The sequence below is a fragment of the Halyomorpha halys genome, unplaced genomic scaffold (genome assembly GCF_000696795.3).
Source record: "Halyomorpha halys isolate HHAL.00 unplaced genomic scaffold, Hhal_1.1 Scaffold27.1, whole genome shotgun sequence".
Classification (NCBI taxonomy): Eukaryota; Metazoa; Arthropoda; class Insecta; order Hemiptera; family Pentatomidae; genus Halyomorpha; species Halyomorpha halys.
In genome coordinates, this window is record NW_027115109.1 from 1481969 (window position 1) to 1504715 (window position 22747).

At 29.6% G+C, this 22747-nt stretch overlaps 1 protein-coding gene across 1 annotated transcript in view; it reads right to left on the reverse strand.

Annotated features, from left to right (window-relative positions):
- Positions 1-22747, reverse strand: part of Lim1 (LIM homeobox 1) — a 250567-nt gene that overhangs the window by 50135 nt on the left and 177685 nt on the right. The window contains exons 4-5 of the mRNA XM_014424798.3: positions 20252-20431; positions 12539-12756 (exon numbers count right to left, since the gene is read on the reverse strand). Coding sequence (XP_014280284.3) covers positions 12539-12756; positions 20252-20431 — 398 coding nt within the window. The remainder of the gene's footprint in view (positions 1-12538; positions 12757-20251; positions 20432-22747) is intronic.

A 22747-nucleotide genomic window follows, 5' to 3' on the forward strand; every position in this document is an offset into this window, starting at 1 on the left:
TCGGAAAATAAATTTTTTGGGCTAAAAATGTTCTCCTTAAATTTATTAGATCCTTTGATTTTTTTGATTATAAAAAAAAATAGAATTAACTTCAACAAGACTAAATCAATCTACACCAAAGTTGGCAGTGGTTTAGGGTATAAACCTATCCAAAGATCATAAACCGAGAGAGTACACTCTGTAGGGTATTTTATTAAACTATTTTCGTTAAATGAAGGACAGTTTGTTATTTGTGTAGTTTATTTAGTAGTTTGGCATTTGATACATTTAATTTTTTTGTTGCAATTTTGTACTTTATTGCATTATTTTGGTTTTCTTATATTGTGATTGCTTCTCAAAGATTTCTTCTATAGATATTTTTTCTTTATACAGTATTTCAACATCTTGAAATTCAAGATTGTGTCTTTTTTTTTGGCGTGGTGCTGTGTTTTTTACATATTAAAATTTTTATATTAGTTTTATTTTTTATAATGTTGGTTTAATGAGGTTTTATTCCTCAATCATTCCGATTGAAAGATAATAGCTCATTTAAAAACAAATATAATTTTTTCTCAGCTTTATTCTTTTCAAAACCTTCCAACATTTTGACCACTCAGATCATTTTCAAGGATACCTACAAACAGCTCCTTTTAATTATTTTTATAACAATTTCATTATTTCCTTCACTTACATACTGATTTCTTTGGCCCTACCTTTACTTTGTTGTCATTTTCTCTTTTAAAATTCTTAAAAATGCCGGCTAATTGCCTTTGTCCCATCTCTAAATAAATTAATCATTAAAATAATATCATAATAACATTATAAATTTTTTTTTTTTTTAAAATAGATTCCTACCTACATAAATTCTTCTATATAATTCTTTCTTAAATTTAAAACTTGTACTAACCACTTCTCTTCTTTCTTTCATTTACATTTGCAAACTTTAAACAGAACCTACCTTCAACAGGTTAGGACTCTGTTATCACCTTATCATATAACATACTTTTTCTTAAAACATTAATTTACATTTTCAATATAATTTAATTAACATTTATTACTAATTTTTCTGCTTACAACACAAACATTTTTTAATATATTTAAAATCTATAATTAATTTATTCCTATTTTATGTGTATTTCTCTCACATATACATTTTTTTTTTTAAACATATTTACTTCTCTATTCACACTTTTATTATTGCATATTTATTCCATTTATATACTTGTACTATTTAAGGATTTAAACATTTTTTTTTTTATTTTTCATCTTTTTTGTATACAATAATTACATATTTATTCTGCTTAAAATTTCTTCTAAAAATAGTTGTGGTTCAGTCCCTTAGAATCTGATTTGAAAATGACAGTATAATTTATATTTTCTGAGATATAAATCTATCTTTCTTCTAAAATTATTATTCTCTTTATAAATGATTTGGACATTTTCAAAATCAAATTTATGTTTATTTTGAACATGTTGAACCAATGCTGTTTTTTGGGTTCCTTTTTCTACCTTATTCTTTACATCATTTTCATGTTGATACATCCTGTCTTTTATATATTGTTTTGTTTCACCTATATATATATATGGACAATTAATGCATGGAATTTTATATACTAATCCCGATTGATATTTACTGTCTATTGGGTCTTTTGTTCTGGTATAAAAATTAATAATAGCTCATTTATTTATTATTTTTTTTACTATGGTACTCCCGGATATTTTTAGTCTAACCTCTGGCTGAGTTGCGTCCCCGATGCCATAGGGGAATCATTGAACTCCTATATAGTATGTGGATCGCTGACCAGGGTAGGATCACTAGTACCATAAAGACGGCTGATGGAAAAGAAACTGTAAAAAGGAACAAAGACGTGGGTTTAATTAAGAAGCAACCACAGCGGCCTGGGTACCCAGGGTTGAAGAAAGGTAATGCAATAGACTCGACCACAGGAACCACAACCCGCACGGCCTTTCATTACTCGATTAAATACTCTCCCAAACCAATCCTCAGAAGAAAAGCGGTACAGTCTCATTTTTTGTTTCTCCCGTTAAACAGTTTTTGTTTTGAAAAAATATATATATATTTCATAATTAAAATTCCATTTCGAACCATCAAATCAAATGAGATATGGGTGAAACCATAATATATATATATACATATATACATTATAAAACAGTCTATTTCTTATTATTATTAAGTATCAATATATCGGGTTGCATCGTAGTATTTTTGATTCCATTAAGTCGTCAAAGCTAGAGACCAATTTTTTGTGACTTGCTCAGCCTCCACTGGCTCATTACCAGTGATGCGGCGAGAGGGATGCGCTGGGATCTCTTGAGCTCTGCTCTACCCCTCACACGTGGGGGATAGAGTGGGCTCAGGGATCCTCAGGTCGATTGTGTAAATATTGTATATATTATTTTATCATTATGTTATTTTATTTATTTATTTTTCATACAGATAGTTTGATTATGTTCATCTTGTCTATTATTTTGTTTGTATATATTTTAAGAGATTTTTTTTTATTTATTTATTTTTTTATTTTAGTATGTATGAGATCATTCATCACTATTACCTATTGCCCACAACTGTGTGGCAGATTGTAATATCTATCAATAAATAAATCTATCAATAATAAGAATTTTTTGTGCTGTAAAAAACCTATAAATTTGGAGCAAAAAACCCAAAATGTGCAAAATTGTGTAGTAAAATCTAAAATGTTTATAAAACACCCAAATTCTGCAATAATAAGCTTTATTATTTAATTTATAATGGATATAAAGCATACCCTACCTCGTTTTGAATTAAATTGAACTCGCTGAATACTATCTGTATTTCAGAAAAAAATGCATAAAGACTAAACTAATCTGACTAAAAACCTAAAATTTTGTCCATAATTAAAAGCTATAAAAAATCTAATTGTATTAAATGCTTTTATATTCCAGTTATGAAGGTTGGAATTCAACTTTTCCACTTCTTAAAACTGCCTTAGTCTTCAATTTTATACAAAATATGCAAGGCACTGTGAAGAAATGAGTATTAAAAATATTATTCCAATCAAAATTCCATTTTCAATTTCATCTGAAATTTCACATAGCATATTCTTCCTCTTGGCATTTCAATTGTCAATAATTAACCAAAATACTAACAATTAATAAGTCAATGATTTTATATTCCTATAATGAAGGCTGGGATTCAACTTCTTAAAACTACCCGTTTTAAATTTTAGACAAAATGTGCAAGGAATTGTGAGGAAAGGTGTATTAAAAATAATATTCTAATTCAGAATTCCCTTTTTAATTTCTTCTAAACTTTCACATAGCATATTTTTCCGCTTAGCTTTTCATTTGTGTATTTACATTGAACGTTCTCTATAACAAACTTATTCTAAAGAGACTTTTTTATAATTACCCGAAACCGTTGGTTAGTAATATTTTTAGAAAATTCGTCAATATATTTGTTAATCAATGTACTGCTTCACATTAAATTTGTCAATTTTATACGAAATAATTACAATAATACTCTAAATAATACTAAATTCAATACTTTTAATTAATTAAATAAGAAAACATAAAAAATGAAATTGAAAAAAATCTTTATTTTATCGATTTTTGTTGAATCCGGCATTTCATTGAACAACTAAATGATCTTTGATATCATCTAGGTCTTATTCTCATTGAAATAGTCTCAGAGAGCTTAATTTATTAACTTTTTAAAAGATCTTCCTCTAAAGTACCTTTAATATTGTTTATTAGAAAAAAAAAAAAAAGCAGTTTTCATTGTTAGAAATAATATACAATTGATAAATATATCAAATATTAAAATGTTAGAGAATTTTATGTATAACTAAAGGAAAAATGAGGAAAACAAGAAATATCGATATCATTAATTTTGTATTAAAAATATTAGTTGCACACTGGTCTAAATGTTTCCTCAATAATTTTGACTGCTATTTATTAATGTATAAAATAGTTTTTATACGTACTAAATGTATCTTATGTTGGTTTTCGGGAACATTTGACACAATAGGGGCAATATAAAAAATCGATAAAGTTTGCCAGGTACTTTAGTATCCATTTATATTGGATAGATAGGAGTGCTTTGTTATTAACTATTTATAATTTTATAATTTATAATTATCATAAACTAATAATTATAGATTCAACCTCGTTCGAAATTCTATAAAGTATCTACGATTTTCAGACCGTTCGTTCATACTGTCAGAAGTCATACAAATATCTAATCGCCAAATTTTTCGTAAGTAATCTCAAATTTTAAGCCCATAGTGTTCTCGAAGCCTTAGCTCATAGGATACCATTCAATAGGTGACTAAAAAGTAGCTGTTAGAGCTTGGGCGGCATTGTGGTGGGGAACAGCTGGTTACCGTGCTTATCTGATCTCCGCTATCGGGATTAGGGTATTTCCCTGGGGATGGCAACGGATAATATCAGGGGTGCTGCCCAAAACGTCAAATAGCAACAAAAGGATAACATAAAAGAGAATGCTTCAAGCACCAACATGTCACAATAATTATACGGTAATCCCTTAACATTCACCAAACGTGATATTCGACTATACGCAAATTCTTCATTTTTAAAGAGAACAAAATATGTATATTTTTAATGTATTTTAGTGAAATTTCCTTAATTTTAATACGTTTATTACATATATAATATCCCATCAACGTTTCGGGGCTTTTCCATCCAGCCAGATCCATTGTTGAATAATATCTAAGTAGTATTATATAATGAAATATTTTAATTTAAGACGAAGTATTTAACTGTGGATAAAAAACAGAAGAACTATGTAACTACTGAAAAAAATGTTTCATTTTAAACATTGAGGGAGAACCCCAAAGCGTTGATGGAAAAATATGTATATAATAAAGAAATAAGAAGGAAATATTTTTCACAAAAATACCTACATAAAAATAAAGCCTTCTCAATTAAAAAAAATATTTAATAAAATGTATTTATTACATTAGACACAAAAATGCGTTAAGACATTCATAAAATAAAATAATAAAGTTAATCTTGATAGAGTTAAATAATAAGTTAAGTTAAAAATTCAACAAGAAAGTGTAAAATGGTGAAATAATATTTTAAAGGAAAATACATATAAAGAAATAATGTATGTTAGTTTGCGTTATATAATAAAATATTTCGTTAATGTAAGGGCATCAGTTTTATTCAAATATTCTTAAGGTGTTTCTTATTTAAAAATTATTCTTTAGTACTTTACTTTTCTAAAATTTTATAATTTTGCTTTTTAATTTAAAGGCATTCAGGGTTAAAGCTAGGTGATGTACAACACTTTTCAACTTCAAATACATTTCATGTAACAATTGATATTCTATTGTCAATAAAGCAAAATGGCGAAATATTAATTATTGGGTAAATAAATAGATAATTAAAAATTGTAATAATAAATAGTTTAAAAACGATAAAATTAAAAAAAAAAAATATAATTATTGTCTTTATAAGGAGTTTAAAATAATTTATCTTTAAATAGATTCATATATGTTTGCGTTAAATAATAATCTTTATCATTAATGTAAGGGCTATTTCCTAGAATATTAAATGTTTTGTCGTACAAGTGACTCAAAGCGAATTAATTAATAAAAATAGTATATGAACAACATTTTTTGTCAAATAATTTTTTAACTCTTTAAAGAATAAGTATGTTTTAAAATGATCTCTAAATTGGATTATTTTTTTATGAATTTTAAATGAATACAATTTTATTTTAATTTTTTTTTTGTATAGATACCACACGTGTATAATGTATTGTATGTTATTTATTTTTTCATATATCAATCCCTGATATCCGTAGATTGGTTTTGTTCTTTCAATATACTTTTAAATATTCCTATTTTATTTGTTTTTATTTTTTATCTTTTCTCTTACTGTGAAGGACGTAGACAACATAGACCGAAACGTCAACATAATATCTTGTTTAATTATTTTATAGTAAATTAGTTTTTATTTAACTAGCTAACGTTTAATAATTATTTATTTTAAAGTTATAATACAATAGTTAACCACCTATGTACTTTTACCATCTCCAATAATTTTACTCCGTTATGAATCTCACGAAGATATGTATAAAATAAATATATAAAAATATTACTTATATAATATATTATATTATTTTATGACGTGGTTTGTTTATTTGACTTAATGTTTTGTTTTCATTCTCTTTTTTACGTACAAACGTGTTTTTTTTTTGTAATTAAATGAAGGTTTATCTGCGGTAAACGGTTTCGCTAATCGATATTTATTGCTCCAAATCCCTCAAATCTAAAAGTTTAAATAATATGTTCGGGTTTATAGTTCAATTTTGGAAGGGCAAGGGGAATCCAACTAAAAATTAAGAAGAATGACTAGCTCACAAATAGCAAATAAAATTATTTAATTATAAATAATAGAGTTTGGTACCCTAGTTCTAGAAGGAACGACAACACAAGGGAATTCGTTAGTTCTACAATCCAGAATGGATAGAGAAGACATGGGACCCACTAATAGACTTATTAATTTTCAGATTCCCCTCCTGGAGGCAGACAGCCTGATTGAAAAGACTAAGAAGCACTTCCCCTTCCGGGTCTCTGAAATATTTCTGTCTGCGAGCGAGGACAGCTCATTTGAGTCGTAGATGGTCCGTGGTGGTGCTAATTATACTTGGGAACTGTCATGGCAAAAAAACCTCTCGGTTACAACCATTGCCTTTTTTTACAACCATTCCTCAGCCTGGTTTACACCTAATTGACATTGGACCGCCAGATCCTACACTTGTCACCAATTTGTGGGATTATACGGGCTTAGGACGAGATTGGAACGGTTCTGAGCCAAGCTTTGTTGTATAGTAGGGATATTCATGATATTGTGTTAAATGTATAATGTTTTATCTTGTAGATGTTATAAGTATAGCATTGTGAGCAGCCCTATTTAAAGTCATGGTAAATGCATAAGAGCCCCTAGCGGATTTTCCGAGCAACTTATTTAGTAACCTTTTCTTTCAAATATTCATGTTATTGTTTACTTCTAAGTTTTGATTACATTAATTTATTACAACATGCCCAAAATAAGCGAAAAGTAGAAATGTAAAAGTTTGGTTACTAATTGTATTTTTTAAGAAGTCCAAAACACAAGACAAAAGAAAAAAAAACACAAACTACGAGTAAGTAACCTAACACGACAACAATGTTATACAATTTTAACATGGTAAAAGAAAGAAATATTTCTCCATTTAACATACATTTTTCCTTTATTAAATAAATCAAAAATTAGTATCCAATTCTGTCTCAACACTTTATTTTTCACTAGTCCAACGTTTCGGCCATTCTAGCCATCTTCAAGGACATCTTCAATATAAATTCTTCCTCACATTAATTTACAATTTCTATTGCAGGCTATTCTACCCAGGTCATATTCTTTATTATAAGTTCAAAACCTATTTATTTAAAATTTAAAAACATTAACATTTAATTTTCCTCTATAAGATTATCAACAATTAAATACACCACCATATTGAATATATGCAATAGAAATTGTAAATTAATGTGAGGAAGTGTTTATATTGAAGATGTCCTTGAAGATCGCTAGAATGGCCGAAACGTTGGACTAGTGAAAAATAAAGTGTTGAGACAGAATTGGATACTAATTTTTGATTTATTTAATAAATAATTACATTGTCTCGAAAAATTTTGAAATAATATAATTAAAATAAATTTTTCCATTTAACACGCTTTAACATGTTAAACTAAAGATCATGAATACTCCTAGTGAGATCAAACATAAACCCATGAACACGCCTAACCTTGTCATAAACCACAGTTTTTTTTTTATTCATTTAAAAAATGACAACATCTATCTGTCGGTGCCAAAATTATGCATAAAAATGATAGGCATAAGTGAAATGTAAATATTATAGTTTTGAGTATTAGGGCTAGGCTAGTATTAGTTGTGGAGGCTATACAATTTTTAAACTAGATAAGAACAATTTGAATTGATCTCAAGTGATACAACTAATAATTTAATTAACAACTATTGAAATCAAAATAAAGTAAAAAATAAAAGTAAAGTAATAATTATTAACAAAATTAAATTAAATATAGTAAAAAATAACTGAGGATTTTTGAATGAATATTAAGTAAATAAAGTGAATAATTACTAAATAATGAATGTTGAAGTTTAACGGACACGAATAAAAACCTGAATTTAATTTTTTTATATATAATTTTTAACACTAGTCACATTAAGGAACTATTTTAGAAATAAAAATCGTACAAACAAATAAAAAAAAAAAAATTTTCATTTTCGTCAACAATCTTGTGTTAACGAGATCCTTTTCATGCTGATATTTAGTTTAAACTTTTATATTTATTATTATTATTATATTTATTCGTTTTGGGGCAACCTTCTTACAGAGTTAGCCTCTCAGTAAATAGTAACAATAACCAGTGTTGTTATTCCAGAACAATAATAAATTGAAAATCATTTATACAAATATAATTGTAAGCAATTTGACAAGCTAAACCACAAGATAATAATTTTAATATCTAAGAAAATTGGGTTTTCCGTTAATATTGACAAAAAATATTTCGACAGGGTGTTTACAAAAACCATTTTAGGAATTCCTTGATTTTAAAAATTAACTATCATAATAGATAATAATTCGATATAAAATATCCTCTATACATAATATGAATATGCTCGAAATCCAATATTAATTTGTACTTTTTTTTTGTATACATTGACCTTAAAATGAAAAGAAATTGGACAAAGAAGTCGTTATTCACTATAACGCTGCTCGATTAAACGCAGTACTTGAGATTTAGAAAGTTATGAGATTCCCGATTTCCATTTTAAGGTGTGCAGATATTGTGCTGTCATGACGTTTCCATTTGGCTTTAAGTATGATTCAAATGTATTTCTGAAAAAGTTAGCTAATATTTCAAATAAAATATTAAAACTCCTTTGTGAACAATATTTGGTCTCCAGTGTGGATGTTGACAAAATGTGCTCGTCTATAATCGATCGAACCGTTATTCCGATTTAGATGAAAATTTAAAATGATTGTGTGGTCTGTTACCTATACAACACTCGTACCAGATAATGCAATGGATAACCGGCACTTATGACAGATACATTCCTCTTGTATTCACGGTGGATCCATTAAGGGGATGTGCAGTAGTAATCAGAGCGCCAAAAAAGATTCACAGATCAACTTCAAAGTATCCATTAGTAGTACACTGTTTAACACTAATGACTTTAACTTGTACCTAATTGCATTTTGTATGAAAAGGAAAATAAATAGGGTGAGTCATTTCAGAATCATAAAAAAATTAAAATAAAAAAAATTGTCGCTGGATGTTTAACAATACAAAAGACAAAAAACTACATATCCTATCCAGAAGATAAGTATCCAGATCTAAGACTGAGGTTTTGGTGTTCATGATGGTTCAATTCTGAGCGTGGTCACAGTATTTTATACTAGTATTTGGGTTAATATTGCTCAGTTTTCTGTTCTGTTCTCTAGGTACTCAGAATACAAAATGATAATAATTCTGCAATGCAGTTCCATCACAAGCTGGACAAGGCTTCTGTGGGACCAATGTGTATTTGTATAAACCGGCATTAAGAGTGATAGCTTTACGGGAAAACCCCAATCGGGCATCTCGATCGACAAACGAAATTGAAATAAATTAGAGGAAGATAGTCCAGGTGGTGGTCAATAAAGGTATAAAAATAATCTTGAAGGCTGATAAGAATGTTGTTCTGTTACTAACAGATGTTCAGTTATCATCATAAGCCCTGACGAAGCCTCGCAAACTGGGGCGAAACGTTGGTTAGGTTATAATACAATAAATAGGTTTTAGATAGATTTAACGATATGAAGCTCAGAACGAAAACATATTTTTTTAAACAGCAACCATTTTTTATTCTCCCTACCTATACTTGGTATACTATACTTATACTCTACCTACACATCAATTTTTACTAGTAATTATACATAGAATTCATTAATGGAATAAGAAAATTGGGTAAAACAGCTGACTTCCATCCTTCCTGACTTTTTTTTTATATTCCTTGCTAACTTCCTGAGTTCTAAAACAGAAGCCCCTTTTATTCATTTGGAGCATTTTTTTTTTTTTTTTTACGAAGAATTTTATTAAGCAATCTGAAGGAATTAGTATTAAAAATATTCATTTTTCAACTAAGAATTATTGATTATGGGCAAGTACCGTATTTTTACCTATTCTTAATTACATCTGACCTTTAGTTTTGAGTTAATAATTTTGAAGGAACAATTTTTGATTACAAAGTACAAAGTAAAAAGAAAGTTCATAAAAACCTTCTTTCCACTCTTGCATTATCTCCATTTATACTGTATTTTGTTCATATTCATTATCAATTTTTTGGGGAAAAAAAGGAAAAAAGATAGAAAAAACTGAAATTTCTCATAAGATATACAATTTTATGATTTATTATAGTAACTTTATTCTGAAAGCTATACTATTGCAACTATAAACATTATCCACCCCGTTTAACAAGTTCGAAGACAGGGAATCGCTGGACGATTTGAGGGATCTGATTTGGGGCATATGGTCTTCGTGCCAGTTGGTTGGCCTTATGGCATCCCTTTGCGACCAACAATGCACAAGCGATGACCACACTACACCCCTCTCCCCTCCCCTAATGGTAAAGTAGTTGGCATTTCACAATTTTATCTTATCGTTAAGGCTGTAAATAAGTTGTAATAGTAAGAGATATATTGCATATAAAATATTTTGGAACACAATAGTATACTGGCATCAGCTATAATTGATTTCAAAACCGCTTACGATGATATTGACTCCAAAAATTTATATAATACCTTTGTGGACTCGCGGATGCAAGGAAATAATCCCATTGGTTAATTTTAGTTTTATATTTTCAAAAGACGATACTAAAATAATTATGTGCTAATATATTTTAATTTTTAATCTTTTTTTTTTATATTTTATTTACAACTGTATACACATATACACAACGAGTAAATTTGCTGTAGGAGACATAGTGACATGATGCAAACATGTGGAGAATCTCCCCATCGATAGAACTCCAATAACATTTCTAGAGGAGATCTCGAGGCCATCTTCTTTTCAGACGCTAGGAGGATTATTAGGTAATGAAGGAAAAGCCAAGTTAGAAACAAGTGGATTTGGGTGGTTGAAAAGTTTATCATGGAAGGAATGGTGTCTGGTTCTAGCCAAATCGGCAACTTATGGAACATTGAGGTCCTGATGGATGACTTGATTTGTGACAAAGTAAGGAGCATTAAGGATTTTGGACTGTAAGGATTGGATTCGGGAATTTTTAATCTAACATTTTCAATAATATATTTATATTTATTATTTATTATTACACCGTTTCTTTGTTTTAATTGTTTATCACGCCCACCTTGTTGTTTTCAGTCCTCGTAAAGGCCTGAAATTTAGGTTGAAACGTCGGCACAAATATAGTACGTTTTACTTATTTGTGTTTACTTTTAATGGCCGCACCCCTGACCATAACTTTCTCAAAATAGCTTATTTCATTTAATAATTCTTAATGTAGGATTTTTTTTTAAACACTTAAAAGGACTATAATATACTTTTACCCACCTCTTAATTTTCCCACTGCACGTAGGCTGAAAATTAAGTTTGGCCTAATATCAGCGCTATATTTAATGATTATAATAATATAATATTAAGCATTCCCTACCAGCTTGTCAGATTATTTAATTGTTATAACCAACCGTGTATGCTTTGCGCTAACGGTTATATAGAACGGAGCAAATGACAAATTATTTGAGCCTTTATTCGAGAATGGGGAGATATGAGTGAGTGTTAGTCCTTAAGACGCCTGGCTTTGACGTTGACAGCTTTGTAATTAACTTACACTTGAGTGCCTTGAGGGTTTCGTTTTGATATTTGACAAAAATAACTTCTTCGTTTTATATTCCTTCCTAACTTCCTGAGTTCTAAAACAGAAGCCCCTTTTATTCATTTCAGCATTTTTTTTTTTTTTTTTTTTTAGATTTTCGATTTTTTAGATTTTTTTTAGAGGTTTCAGATTTTAAAAAACAGTGGTTCTGGGATAATTGTTAAATAGTAGACATCACGAAAAACTACCTTTAAGGAGGGATGTCGAAGTCAAATTTAAAGTAAGTTGTACAACTTGGCCTTAATTGCCAATAGATTTTTGAGTCTGCATTCAGTTGCAGGCCTACCTTCTAAGCCATAACCCCCGATGAAGACCTGAAACTCAGGTCGAAACGTCGGCATAAAATAAATATGGTTTTCTTTATTTATGTTGTTCTTTTCTGACCGCACCCCGGTACAGTGCCATTAAAACGATCTCTATCTTCGATATCGATACTATCCTGTCAATGTTTATTTTAAGAGAATCAGTATTTATTTTATTTTAAGTGTTTCGACTACTAGGATCATTTACACTGGATTTACAAATTGACAAGGTTAGTATATTACAATCGACAAGGTTACAATTACAAATTAATTAATTATTAATCATCAGTTACCTGTATAACTCGCATAGGTAACCCAGTCTCTTTGGCAAGCTGCTCCCTGATGTGCCTCGTGGGTTTTGGTGTTTGGGCAAAGGCTGTCTTGAGAATTTCAAGTTGCTTCGCCTTGATGGTCGTTCTGGGTCCTCTCCTCTTCGATCCAGAGTTTCCATCTTCCGGAGATTTGTTTTCTATTTGCGAGTCCCTCGTCTCCGGATCTCCGTCCAGCGAGCCTGAAAATAAAAAGGGAAATTATAAGATTAGGTTTAGATATCGGTTTAATATTCAGTTTATGTATAATTCATTTGAATGATAGGCCTGTCCGGTTTTGATAAGATGGTAGGATTAAGTCTTGAAATTCTCTGTAAAAGAAAGCTATTTTACCAGGAAAGTGCTTATTAGGAAAAAAAAACTGTAAGCTGTTTAACTGGAGAAAGGCGGGTCCACCCCAACAGATAGGCCACGTAAAGATCCATTTGCAAAATTCAGAATGATCACTGATCAAGACTAATAAAAAAAATTATAAGTTAGGTGTAGCAGAATCTATTTACTGGAATTAATCTCTGCAATGTTAATTACTCTAGGATGCGTCGCACTTTGGCCCAGGTTTAGTGAGATGTTTGAGTCACCATAATGGAAATATCACCACAGGCTTATGGGGAAGTCGGAAAAAAAAAAAGAAGGACCCTATAAACACCACTACATGTTTAGTTTAAATAAAATTAAAGAGGATATCGAGAGTCACATCCAAAACACCCTCGGATATCAGGAAAGTATCTAATCTTCATTAGTAATAAAAAAAGTGAAAGAAAATAATGACCTTAATATTGGGGAGCGAACTTAACTACCATTTTTTAATATAACTTAAAAGAATACAATTTTTTTTTTTTTTTTTTACACTGTTATTAATTAATCATACTAACCATTTGAAAATGTATGGTTTATGTATTAGAAATTATTATTTAAAAAATCGTCTATTTGTAAAAGAATAAATAGAAAAAAATATATATTTTTTTTAATCTGAGTTATTTTTTGAGTTATCTTTTTTGGTTCAAAATAAATTGCAAAAATAAAAACTTTTAAGAATTTAAAAAAAATTATGTAAATATTACCTACTTTATAATATTACCTAAGTTAATCATGTGTTTCTTCTAAATTATTTTTTTCTGTTTATATCACTGCTCGCGTTGATTTATTTATTTTTTTTAATTTTATGAGGCATTACCATTGTTTGAAAGAAAAACATTTACATATGTATACTTCCGTTAGTATTTATATTATGTTTATTTTAGTATGCCACGATCTTGATTCCTAAATTTCACATCTGCATATTTCATGTAATTTAGAGTTTTGATTGATGCAAAAATCGCTTTCAAATCACATTTTTCATTAACCTTTCTACAGGTATTCATTCAACACATTTGTATCATCAAGTTTAACTTTGGTATTATTATAAGTTAAATGGAAGCAATTTTTTTTTTTTACACTGTAATTAATTAATCTTAAAAACCATTTGATAATGCAAAATTTATGTATAAGAAATCAGTATAAAAAAATCATACATTTATAGAAAAAAATAATATTTTGCTCCAATCTTAAAGATATCTTTTTAGTACAAAATAAATTTAAAAAATAGAAACTGTACGTTATGAATTGTACAAATGTATGATATTAATTCTTTTTTTCTTTTATTTTATCACTGCTTGCATTAATTTTTTTTTTAATTAACTATAATTATTCTAACCTTCTTGTGATGTTATGAATAGTTTCAATTGTATATATATAATTTTTTTATAAGCAGTTTAGGGCTGGTACGAGTATACTATAATATAGAAGTTGGGAGATTTAAATAATTTGGTTGGAGACATTCAGTTATCGGTTTAAATGGACTTAAGCCACCGAGGATGTGCTGATATTCTGCCTAACAAGTCTGTGTTATGTCGTTATTTACCGTTAGTACCTAACTGATGCACGTTTATTTTCTAGAAATATATATATTTAATGAAGAACTATAAAAAGTAAAAACTTAAAAGAAACGATAAAGGAGTCCTTAACTGGGGGAATAGTCACTGAGGATACGGCTGTCCCTTTAGGAAGCACCCAAACTCCTCTAGCTCATTCTTACAACGTTGTTTTTTTTTATTTATTTGTAGCCTTTTTTCAGTGGTGAATTATGTGGTGTGGCCAGCGCTGGCTTTTTCCCACGTTTTGTTTCCTCCGATTCATAAATTGCGCGGATGACTAATGACAGCAAGACCGGTTCCAAAGCAGGCACACCTCGGCCATTGTTTGCGTCCTTTCTACCGCCAGTGACCATAGGATCATAGGTCACCTATATACATAAATATGTATGTACATAAACATAATTTTATTACCAATTATCGGGTTCAATGTTCAAAAGATCGAATCTTGAGGTATTCAATTCAATTCCTAACACTATTCTTACGTCAATATTTAAAGTTAATTTTCTTTATCTTGTACATAAAGTATTTTATTATAATTTAATCAATTTTACTTCATTATATTTTTATTTATACATATTATAATTATAATTTTTTTATTTTATTATTATTTTTCAATTTTGTGAGTGACATTGTTATTTTTATATTTTTTTTTCCATTCTTATTTTTTTTTGTATATATTGTATGAATAAATACTTAGAACATGAATAATTATTGCTTTTAATTTTAGTATATTGTATTATTTCTCTTCAATAAAAAAAAAAGTACAAATTTGTAAAAATATAGTTGTATGCTAATATAATTTATTGTTATATTCTTTAAGAAATCAATACAATTATTTAATAATCATAAGTATCTGATTTTAATAAATGTTTTTTAAATCTAAAAAAATACAATATTTTTTCTGATTAAATTATAAAATAGTCCTTCCGTAATATAATGTATAAATATTTCAAAATAAACTCATAATTATCTTGATAAAAATGATCTTTCTAATCTCTCACTAAAATTATCTAGTTTTAAAATTTAATATTTATACAAAAAAATTATCAAAAGAGTAAGTTTAAAATAAAAAAAAAAAAACTCTTTAATTTTTTGTAGCTTCTTCTGAATTTTTCTTGATTGAGAGGAGGATCCCGGAATTAGATGAGTAATGAAAATTTTAGGGGAAGGCACATATTACGAGAAAATCCAAGTATTTGTTAATAGATCCTTCAGGAGGATACTCTGTATCTACAGGCCTGAAGTCGTTCCCAATAAGGAATTAAGAATGAGGACTAAACTGAAGCCAATGGAGGAACTAATCAAGAAAATAAAATAGAAGTGGATTGGTCACAGCTTAAGGAAGCAAGCCCACTACAGAAGAGCATGCACTTGATTGGAAGCAAGGGTGATCGAGAAACACGTTGAAGAGAATCACAACTGCTGCGATAGTGGTTCGATTCCGGCCTTGGCGAGTTGACTTTGATTTCGCGGTGTTCTCTTGGAGTGAAAACTCGACCTTCTTACTCTGGTCAGAATAAGGTGATAATCTGAGTGAGGAGCGCCTTTGGGCATCTTCCGGAGTCCTGCCCTTACCTTCACTAGTGGGGGGAAGAGCTCGGTTAGGAGTTTCCTAGGCTGAATGTAAATGGGAATGATTTTGCTTAAGATATTATTTTACTTTATTTTTTATTTATATTTATTTATTTATTATTATTATTTTCCTACCCTTTTATTTCTTATAATTTAATTTATATATTTGTAATTATGGAGTGAATGAGCTCTAACATCCATATTACCATTGTCTAAAAATATTACAGGATGTAATATTACAAAAGAAAAATTTTTTTTGCGGATGGCAATGAGTTGGGGCAAAGCCACGATGTTCAGTAGGAATTATTACCACTGTAGTGGACATTTAAATGTGAATCTTACGATACATTGTAAATACATTAAACTTTAAATTAAAAAAAAAATACTAAAGAATTCGGTTAGGTAATAACATAGAGATTTAAATATAAAAAATTCTGTAATATATTCTATAATATTAGTATTCCGTCCTATGACCTCCAGAGATTAATCAATGGCCATACTACGTAACAAAAATTCTCAACGCATACTCCTGCCTTATTGGGTCTGTTTTCTTTACCTTATTGATCTCATCAAATTTAATTAAGAGCGGTACTCAGCATTATAATATCTAACAATTAGCAACAATGTTAAAACGAGAGTCGTCCAGTAACTTTTGTAAACATGTATAAGCGTAAGTGTGCGGCAGAGGTTTGAGAGCTTACACTCAGCCACCACTCGCTAAGCCAATGACATGGTTGAAAAATTGAAAAAGAAACACTGGGATCTCCTAAAAGCCCACTTTGTCCTCCACCATGGACGTTAATGTCGTACTTAAATATGTTTAATTAATATTTAATTTCCTTTTTTTTTTTTATTGATTTAATATAGTTATTTTTTTATCCTAAATATATTAATGCTTACTCAAATCACTATTATTGATCATCTAGTGCTCTTAAACTTGGAGGGTTGATGACTTTTTGTAAACTTAAAATAAATAAAAAAAACTTAAGGATTTTCGTTAAACAACCAGTATTGTAGTGAAGTGTCCTCATATAGGAGTAAACAATCGATAATAATAAGAAGTGCGAACTAATTTTGACAATTAATAATGTAGTCACACCTCATATCACATCCTTAGAATTAGGCTGAATTATGAGACACCAGATGAAACTAAAGTTTTATATATTATGTTTTTAAATTGTTGATGGAACGATGTCCACTAATGGTTCCTTAAGTGTTGGAGGAACAAATGAAAGAAACCTGACAAATCGTTACTAAAGGGGTCTCAAACGGAAGCGGATAAAGGCACGGTTTCCAGATGTCAACAGGACTCGTAAATGAATCGTAATTTGTATTGACCCCCAGGAGTTGAGCAGAGAATTAATGTCGCCGACGGGACAGGTACATGTGTCTAGTGGGCAGAGGGGAAAGAAAGGGGGAGCAGGGGGGATAAGGGGGGCGACCCCCACTACCGCTGACCAGCGCCACCTCGATCGACGACGGCTAAAATAATAGCTGGCGACCACCCGACTCGCCTTTCCTAGTCCCAGGAAGGAACTTAAAAAATGACGTAATTATTCCCAGGTGCCAGTTGAGTGACGGAGCTCTTTGGATTTTTGGCCTCGGTCTCAGTAGCACTTATTAACTCGGCTAAAGATAGAAGGACACAAATACGTTCGAGGACAGTTTCTCTCCCAGGTCATCATTCGACCATCACTATCACACATTCTCTCTCTCTCTCTCTCTCTCACACACACACACACACACACACACAAGCAAACACACGCATTCATTCTGGTCAAGAATATTTTTCGAAGGTGAAACATGTCTGCCTTAGAAACCAAATGCCTCTTATAGTTATGAAATTTTATAGTATTTTACTAGCAATGCTTCTGTTTTTATTTTTATTTTTTTCAATTATATAAAAGTCCATAATATAATTGACTCACTGGATTTATAAAATATACTCATCGACGAGTGTGAACTTGAACGCTTGCTCGACAAACGCACTGATTTCCCAATACACAACAAAAAGCTAGTTTACATGTCTATTATCAGGACTGTTCGGACTTCCGGCATTGAACCATTGGGTCCTAACCACCTGTTAAATCCTTCCCGTGTCCAATGCCTCCAGTCCAAATACTACATGATATTTTAATTTACCTTCTTTTCTCCCTTAATGAAGTGATGCAAAACGAAAAAAAAATCTCGATTGTGGTACAACTAACCAAAAATATGCAGTTTTCCAAAGTATACTTCAATAGCACATCGAGCCTCAAATACGCATCTTAAAAATTCTATTGTTCTGAGCCGTATAATAAAAAATAAATAAACATTAACAAATTACTTTAAAACATGTATAGGTAACAGGTTTTCAAGCATTCTGAAGAATTCTTTAGTTTACATATCATTTCTTAAAATATAAATAAAGATCTTTAACATAGGGGGAATAAAATGCTCTTGGAAGCTTTTATAAAAAAAAAAAAAAAATTGATAGCCTTAAAGAGAATGGTGAGAATAGAAACCACTACAACCAGTAGACCAAAACCACCAAAGGATTAGACTTTTCAACATAAGCAAACAAACTTGGAGAGACTTCATTGTCAAAGGCCACTGTTACTAGCCACAACTAAACCACAAATGACACGCGCCACTGACCACACGCGTCTTGACTACCCGGCGCCTAGTGCTACTCAAATAGGTGCCGATCCATAGGAAGGTGCGTATTTGTTATGGAATACCGGTAAAGTTCCGTAAAAAAAATTGAGAACAGAATACAAGCTATGAAACAATCGATGAATTGTGATGATTAATGATTGCAGGAAGATGAGCCGGATGGTGTATTAAGAAAGGTAAAAAATAGCGGGAACTTAAAGAATAGTGAAGCTGAATATCAACTCTTTGAAGAGTTATCGTACAAAAATTAATCTATATCTAGTGGTTAAGGAACAGAATCATCTAATGGGTTATGGAACCGATGCATATTAGGGAGAAAAATATGGCAAAATACCATAATAGAAAGAAAAATATGATGATAATGTTAAGCCATGTCTTACTTCCTATACATTAAGGAAGGCCAATAGAACAGAATGCTGACATCTATTCAATATTATGTCTCAAGTTCCTATTCCTATTCCTATACAACTGTACACAAGTAACTGGCAGCTGTTCCAAAGAAACAGATTCCAAAACATTGGAAGAATCTAGACAACGAATAATGATCCAAATAAATTTCATTATCATCCACTAAAACTATGATTGCATATGCAGGGCTTAGGTTAATTCAAGAACTTTTAATGAAAACAATTACCTACAGAAAACAAAAAAACAAACATCGAAACTGGAAAACTGTTTCTATCCTAAGATGGCTGTTCCCATGAATTCAAAAATAATCTATTTTCTCATCTTCCATGAAAATATTATACACGTTTTTAATTTTTATAAAATAAAGTTTTTTTTTGTTTTTTTTTAATTTTAGAAGTAGTGAAGTCATCAAGGACTCAATTCCCTTGGCCAAATATAATAAATTGATGATAGTATTGGTATATTACAGTATTTCACCATTTTCAGTTTTTTATTTATTCCGTTATGGCTGAAACATAGATGTATGTGAAAAATATTTTTGAAAAATTATTATTATCAAACTATTTTGCAAACATCGTGATATAAGATGTTAGTAATACATGTTATGAAGGGAAAAAAAATCGAAACTGGAAAACTTTTTTTTATCAAAGGAGGATTGTTCATCACGAATTCAAAAACAATATATTTTCTCCTCTTCTATGGATATTTAATATTATAAACTTTTTTAATTTTTATGGAAAATAAGGTAGTGTGGACATATAACGATTTACTTGGGGAAATATAATAAATTGATGATAGCTAGAATTAGTATTTTAATATTTTATTATACTGTTTTCAATTCTGTAGTAATTTCATTTGGACTGAAACAATATTTTTGGAAAATAATATAATATACCGAAGGACCATCCCATTCTTCAGAACTTTTATATCTTCTGTACCAAAGACAATGAACTATCAATATACTATTAAATTTTAATTTTTAAAGAACAAGGGGAGATCCTATAACACCCTTCAACCAACTATATGCCTCTAACGTCTATTTTTCATGTTTAAATTAATACGTAATTATTATTATTATTAATATTAGTATAAAATGTAGTAATTAGTATAAATTATTATTACTACTTACCCTGATCTTCAGAGTCGTCCTGTTGTTTGGAGTCAGGGGGTGGTTGTCCAGCAACTGTGTTGTTGTTACTCTCAGTTGCCTGGTGGAGTGCCGGTCCATGCAAGTGATGACCCTTCATCATACCCACCGAACTCGTTTCTTCTTCGTCCTCTTCGTCACTTCCGGAAAAGGGGGCTTCACCTGAAACGTAAAAATTCTTTTTTATAACAGAATAGACATTTCACTAAATTATTCAACTACTTTACAATTTTCTATAGAGCTTCAAATGTTTACATTACTTCATCGGGTTGGTGGTAAAAATGATCAAGTGTTATTTCTCTCAACGTCACTGGACTAGCTTTACCTTTTGAAGATTATATAAATCCAAGCATATGACTAAATCGAGGGGACTCTATGTATCTATATACATATATATGTATATATGTTCGAAAAAAAGTATATGTATATATCTATATGTGGGAGTGGGTAGCACTAACTCCAAGGACCAGAGTTCGAATCCGCCTGTTGCAGATAATTTACATTTACAGATTTATTTATTTTTTTTTAATATCTCTGTATATGTATAGAAAAAAAAATTAATAGCGAAGAATTAATGCACTTTTATTTTAGAAAAAAAATCATAAAAATTTTGTTTTGGAGCGAATAAAAAAATAATTTCAAAATTACGACTAAAGATTTTTAAAATGGGCTAAAATTTTTAAGAAGAGAAAGTTTAGAAGTTCATTATAAAAATCATAACGAAAAGCGAGAATCTACCTAAATACATAAAAAAAAAAAAAAAAAATTGATAGCATAAAAAAGATAACAAACAAATATTCAATCGCCATTGATAGCAAATTATTTTTTGTAGTTTTTGGTTTTTAAATTTTTTTCTACTGTTACCACTTAAAATTGTGTTAGATTTATATTACGAGTATGTTGAGTTTGTTCAAAAGTCAATCTATTGAATTGGATCTAAAACTTTTTGATTATGTGGATCGGAAAATAGACAACCTTGCAAATAACACATTTAAGAGGTTAGCACAAGTTACCACTAATATACCCTAAAATATCTCTACTCCCTATTATATCTCTAAAATCCCAATGTCTTACCTTCACAAACATCGATATTGGATTTAAATATTAGCAGCTCCGAGTGTATTTTTTCCCCATAATTTTGAATTGAATGAAATCTCAAATTTCACAATTTTTGGGGGTTTTAAAATTATTAGGGTTACCGTTACTCATCCTTCCCCTCCCCCAACCAAAAAAAATGGTGATTTCTTTGATAGTAATACATTAATAGCAATATAAAAACTTTTTTTTTGGTATTACAGTTATAATTTTTCATTAATCTAAGATCTATTACTTATTAGTATAATTACTATACTATAAATAATTTTACATTTTAGTAATTATTATTATTATAATTATACAATCACTGCTCGGACGGGATCCGATATCAACTACTGGAGTCTTGAGTTGGATTTGGTAATCAGTGTAAGGTTACTGCAGTAAATTGGATTCATTTTCCATCCCTACCAGGTATCGAGTCGTTTAAACGTTGTCGTATACAAGTCGTACAAAACTAGTTATGTAACGTTTATTGGTTCTAAATAATGCCCTTCATAGTTATGGAATATAATATATTTTATAACTTTTAATATGGTAGCATATGTCTTACAAAGGTAAGACAAAATTAAAATGGAAGTTTTATTGTTTGTTGAGACATGTAATTTATGGCAGTCGATAAAAATTTTGTTTGGTTCTAGGTGTCAAATTTTCATTGTTTAAACTTAACTGTTGTAGATACTAAAGCGATATTCCGGATATCAAGCGAAATATTAGCACATTATTTTAATTGTTAATAAATTACTCCTGAACTATTCTTTTCCTGGATTATTATTTTCCCAGTAAATAAAATTCAATCCAATCTGAAACCAAAATGAGTTATGTGCGACCGTTAGTTTTTACAATATTTTATATTTATTATTTTCAATAGAATTTAATAAAAAAAAAATCTTTATTACAACAACCCAGGAAGGGTACTTGTAATTGTAATGGAAATTGTATAACAATTTTTACACCATAAAAAGACTTTCATATTTGAATACTTTGCATTTCTAAAGTAAAAAGGATAAATCCTTAGTTAGTTCTTAAACAATATACATTGTTGTACACTACTTCGAGATACCGTATTCAATGACTTTCTTTATGTTGCAGTAGCTAAGTCGGAGATACAATTTATAATTGCAGGTCAGGTGAGGAGATGTTTGCTAGTCGAACTATGTTCGGTAAAGTTTTCCCATTAAACTTCAGTTGAGCCGGTAAATTCGGGCCGAAGCAGCCTCGATATCCCCCAACGTTTTTGCTACCTTCCAAACTCTTACAAGATATTTTTAAATTTTGATCTAAATAAAAGAAAAAAGACTAATATGATAAAGATTTTCGTTTCTTTATTAATTATTCAAATTTTGTTTAAAAAAAAATGGAAAATTTTCTTATAATCCAGAAAAA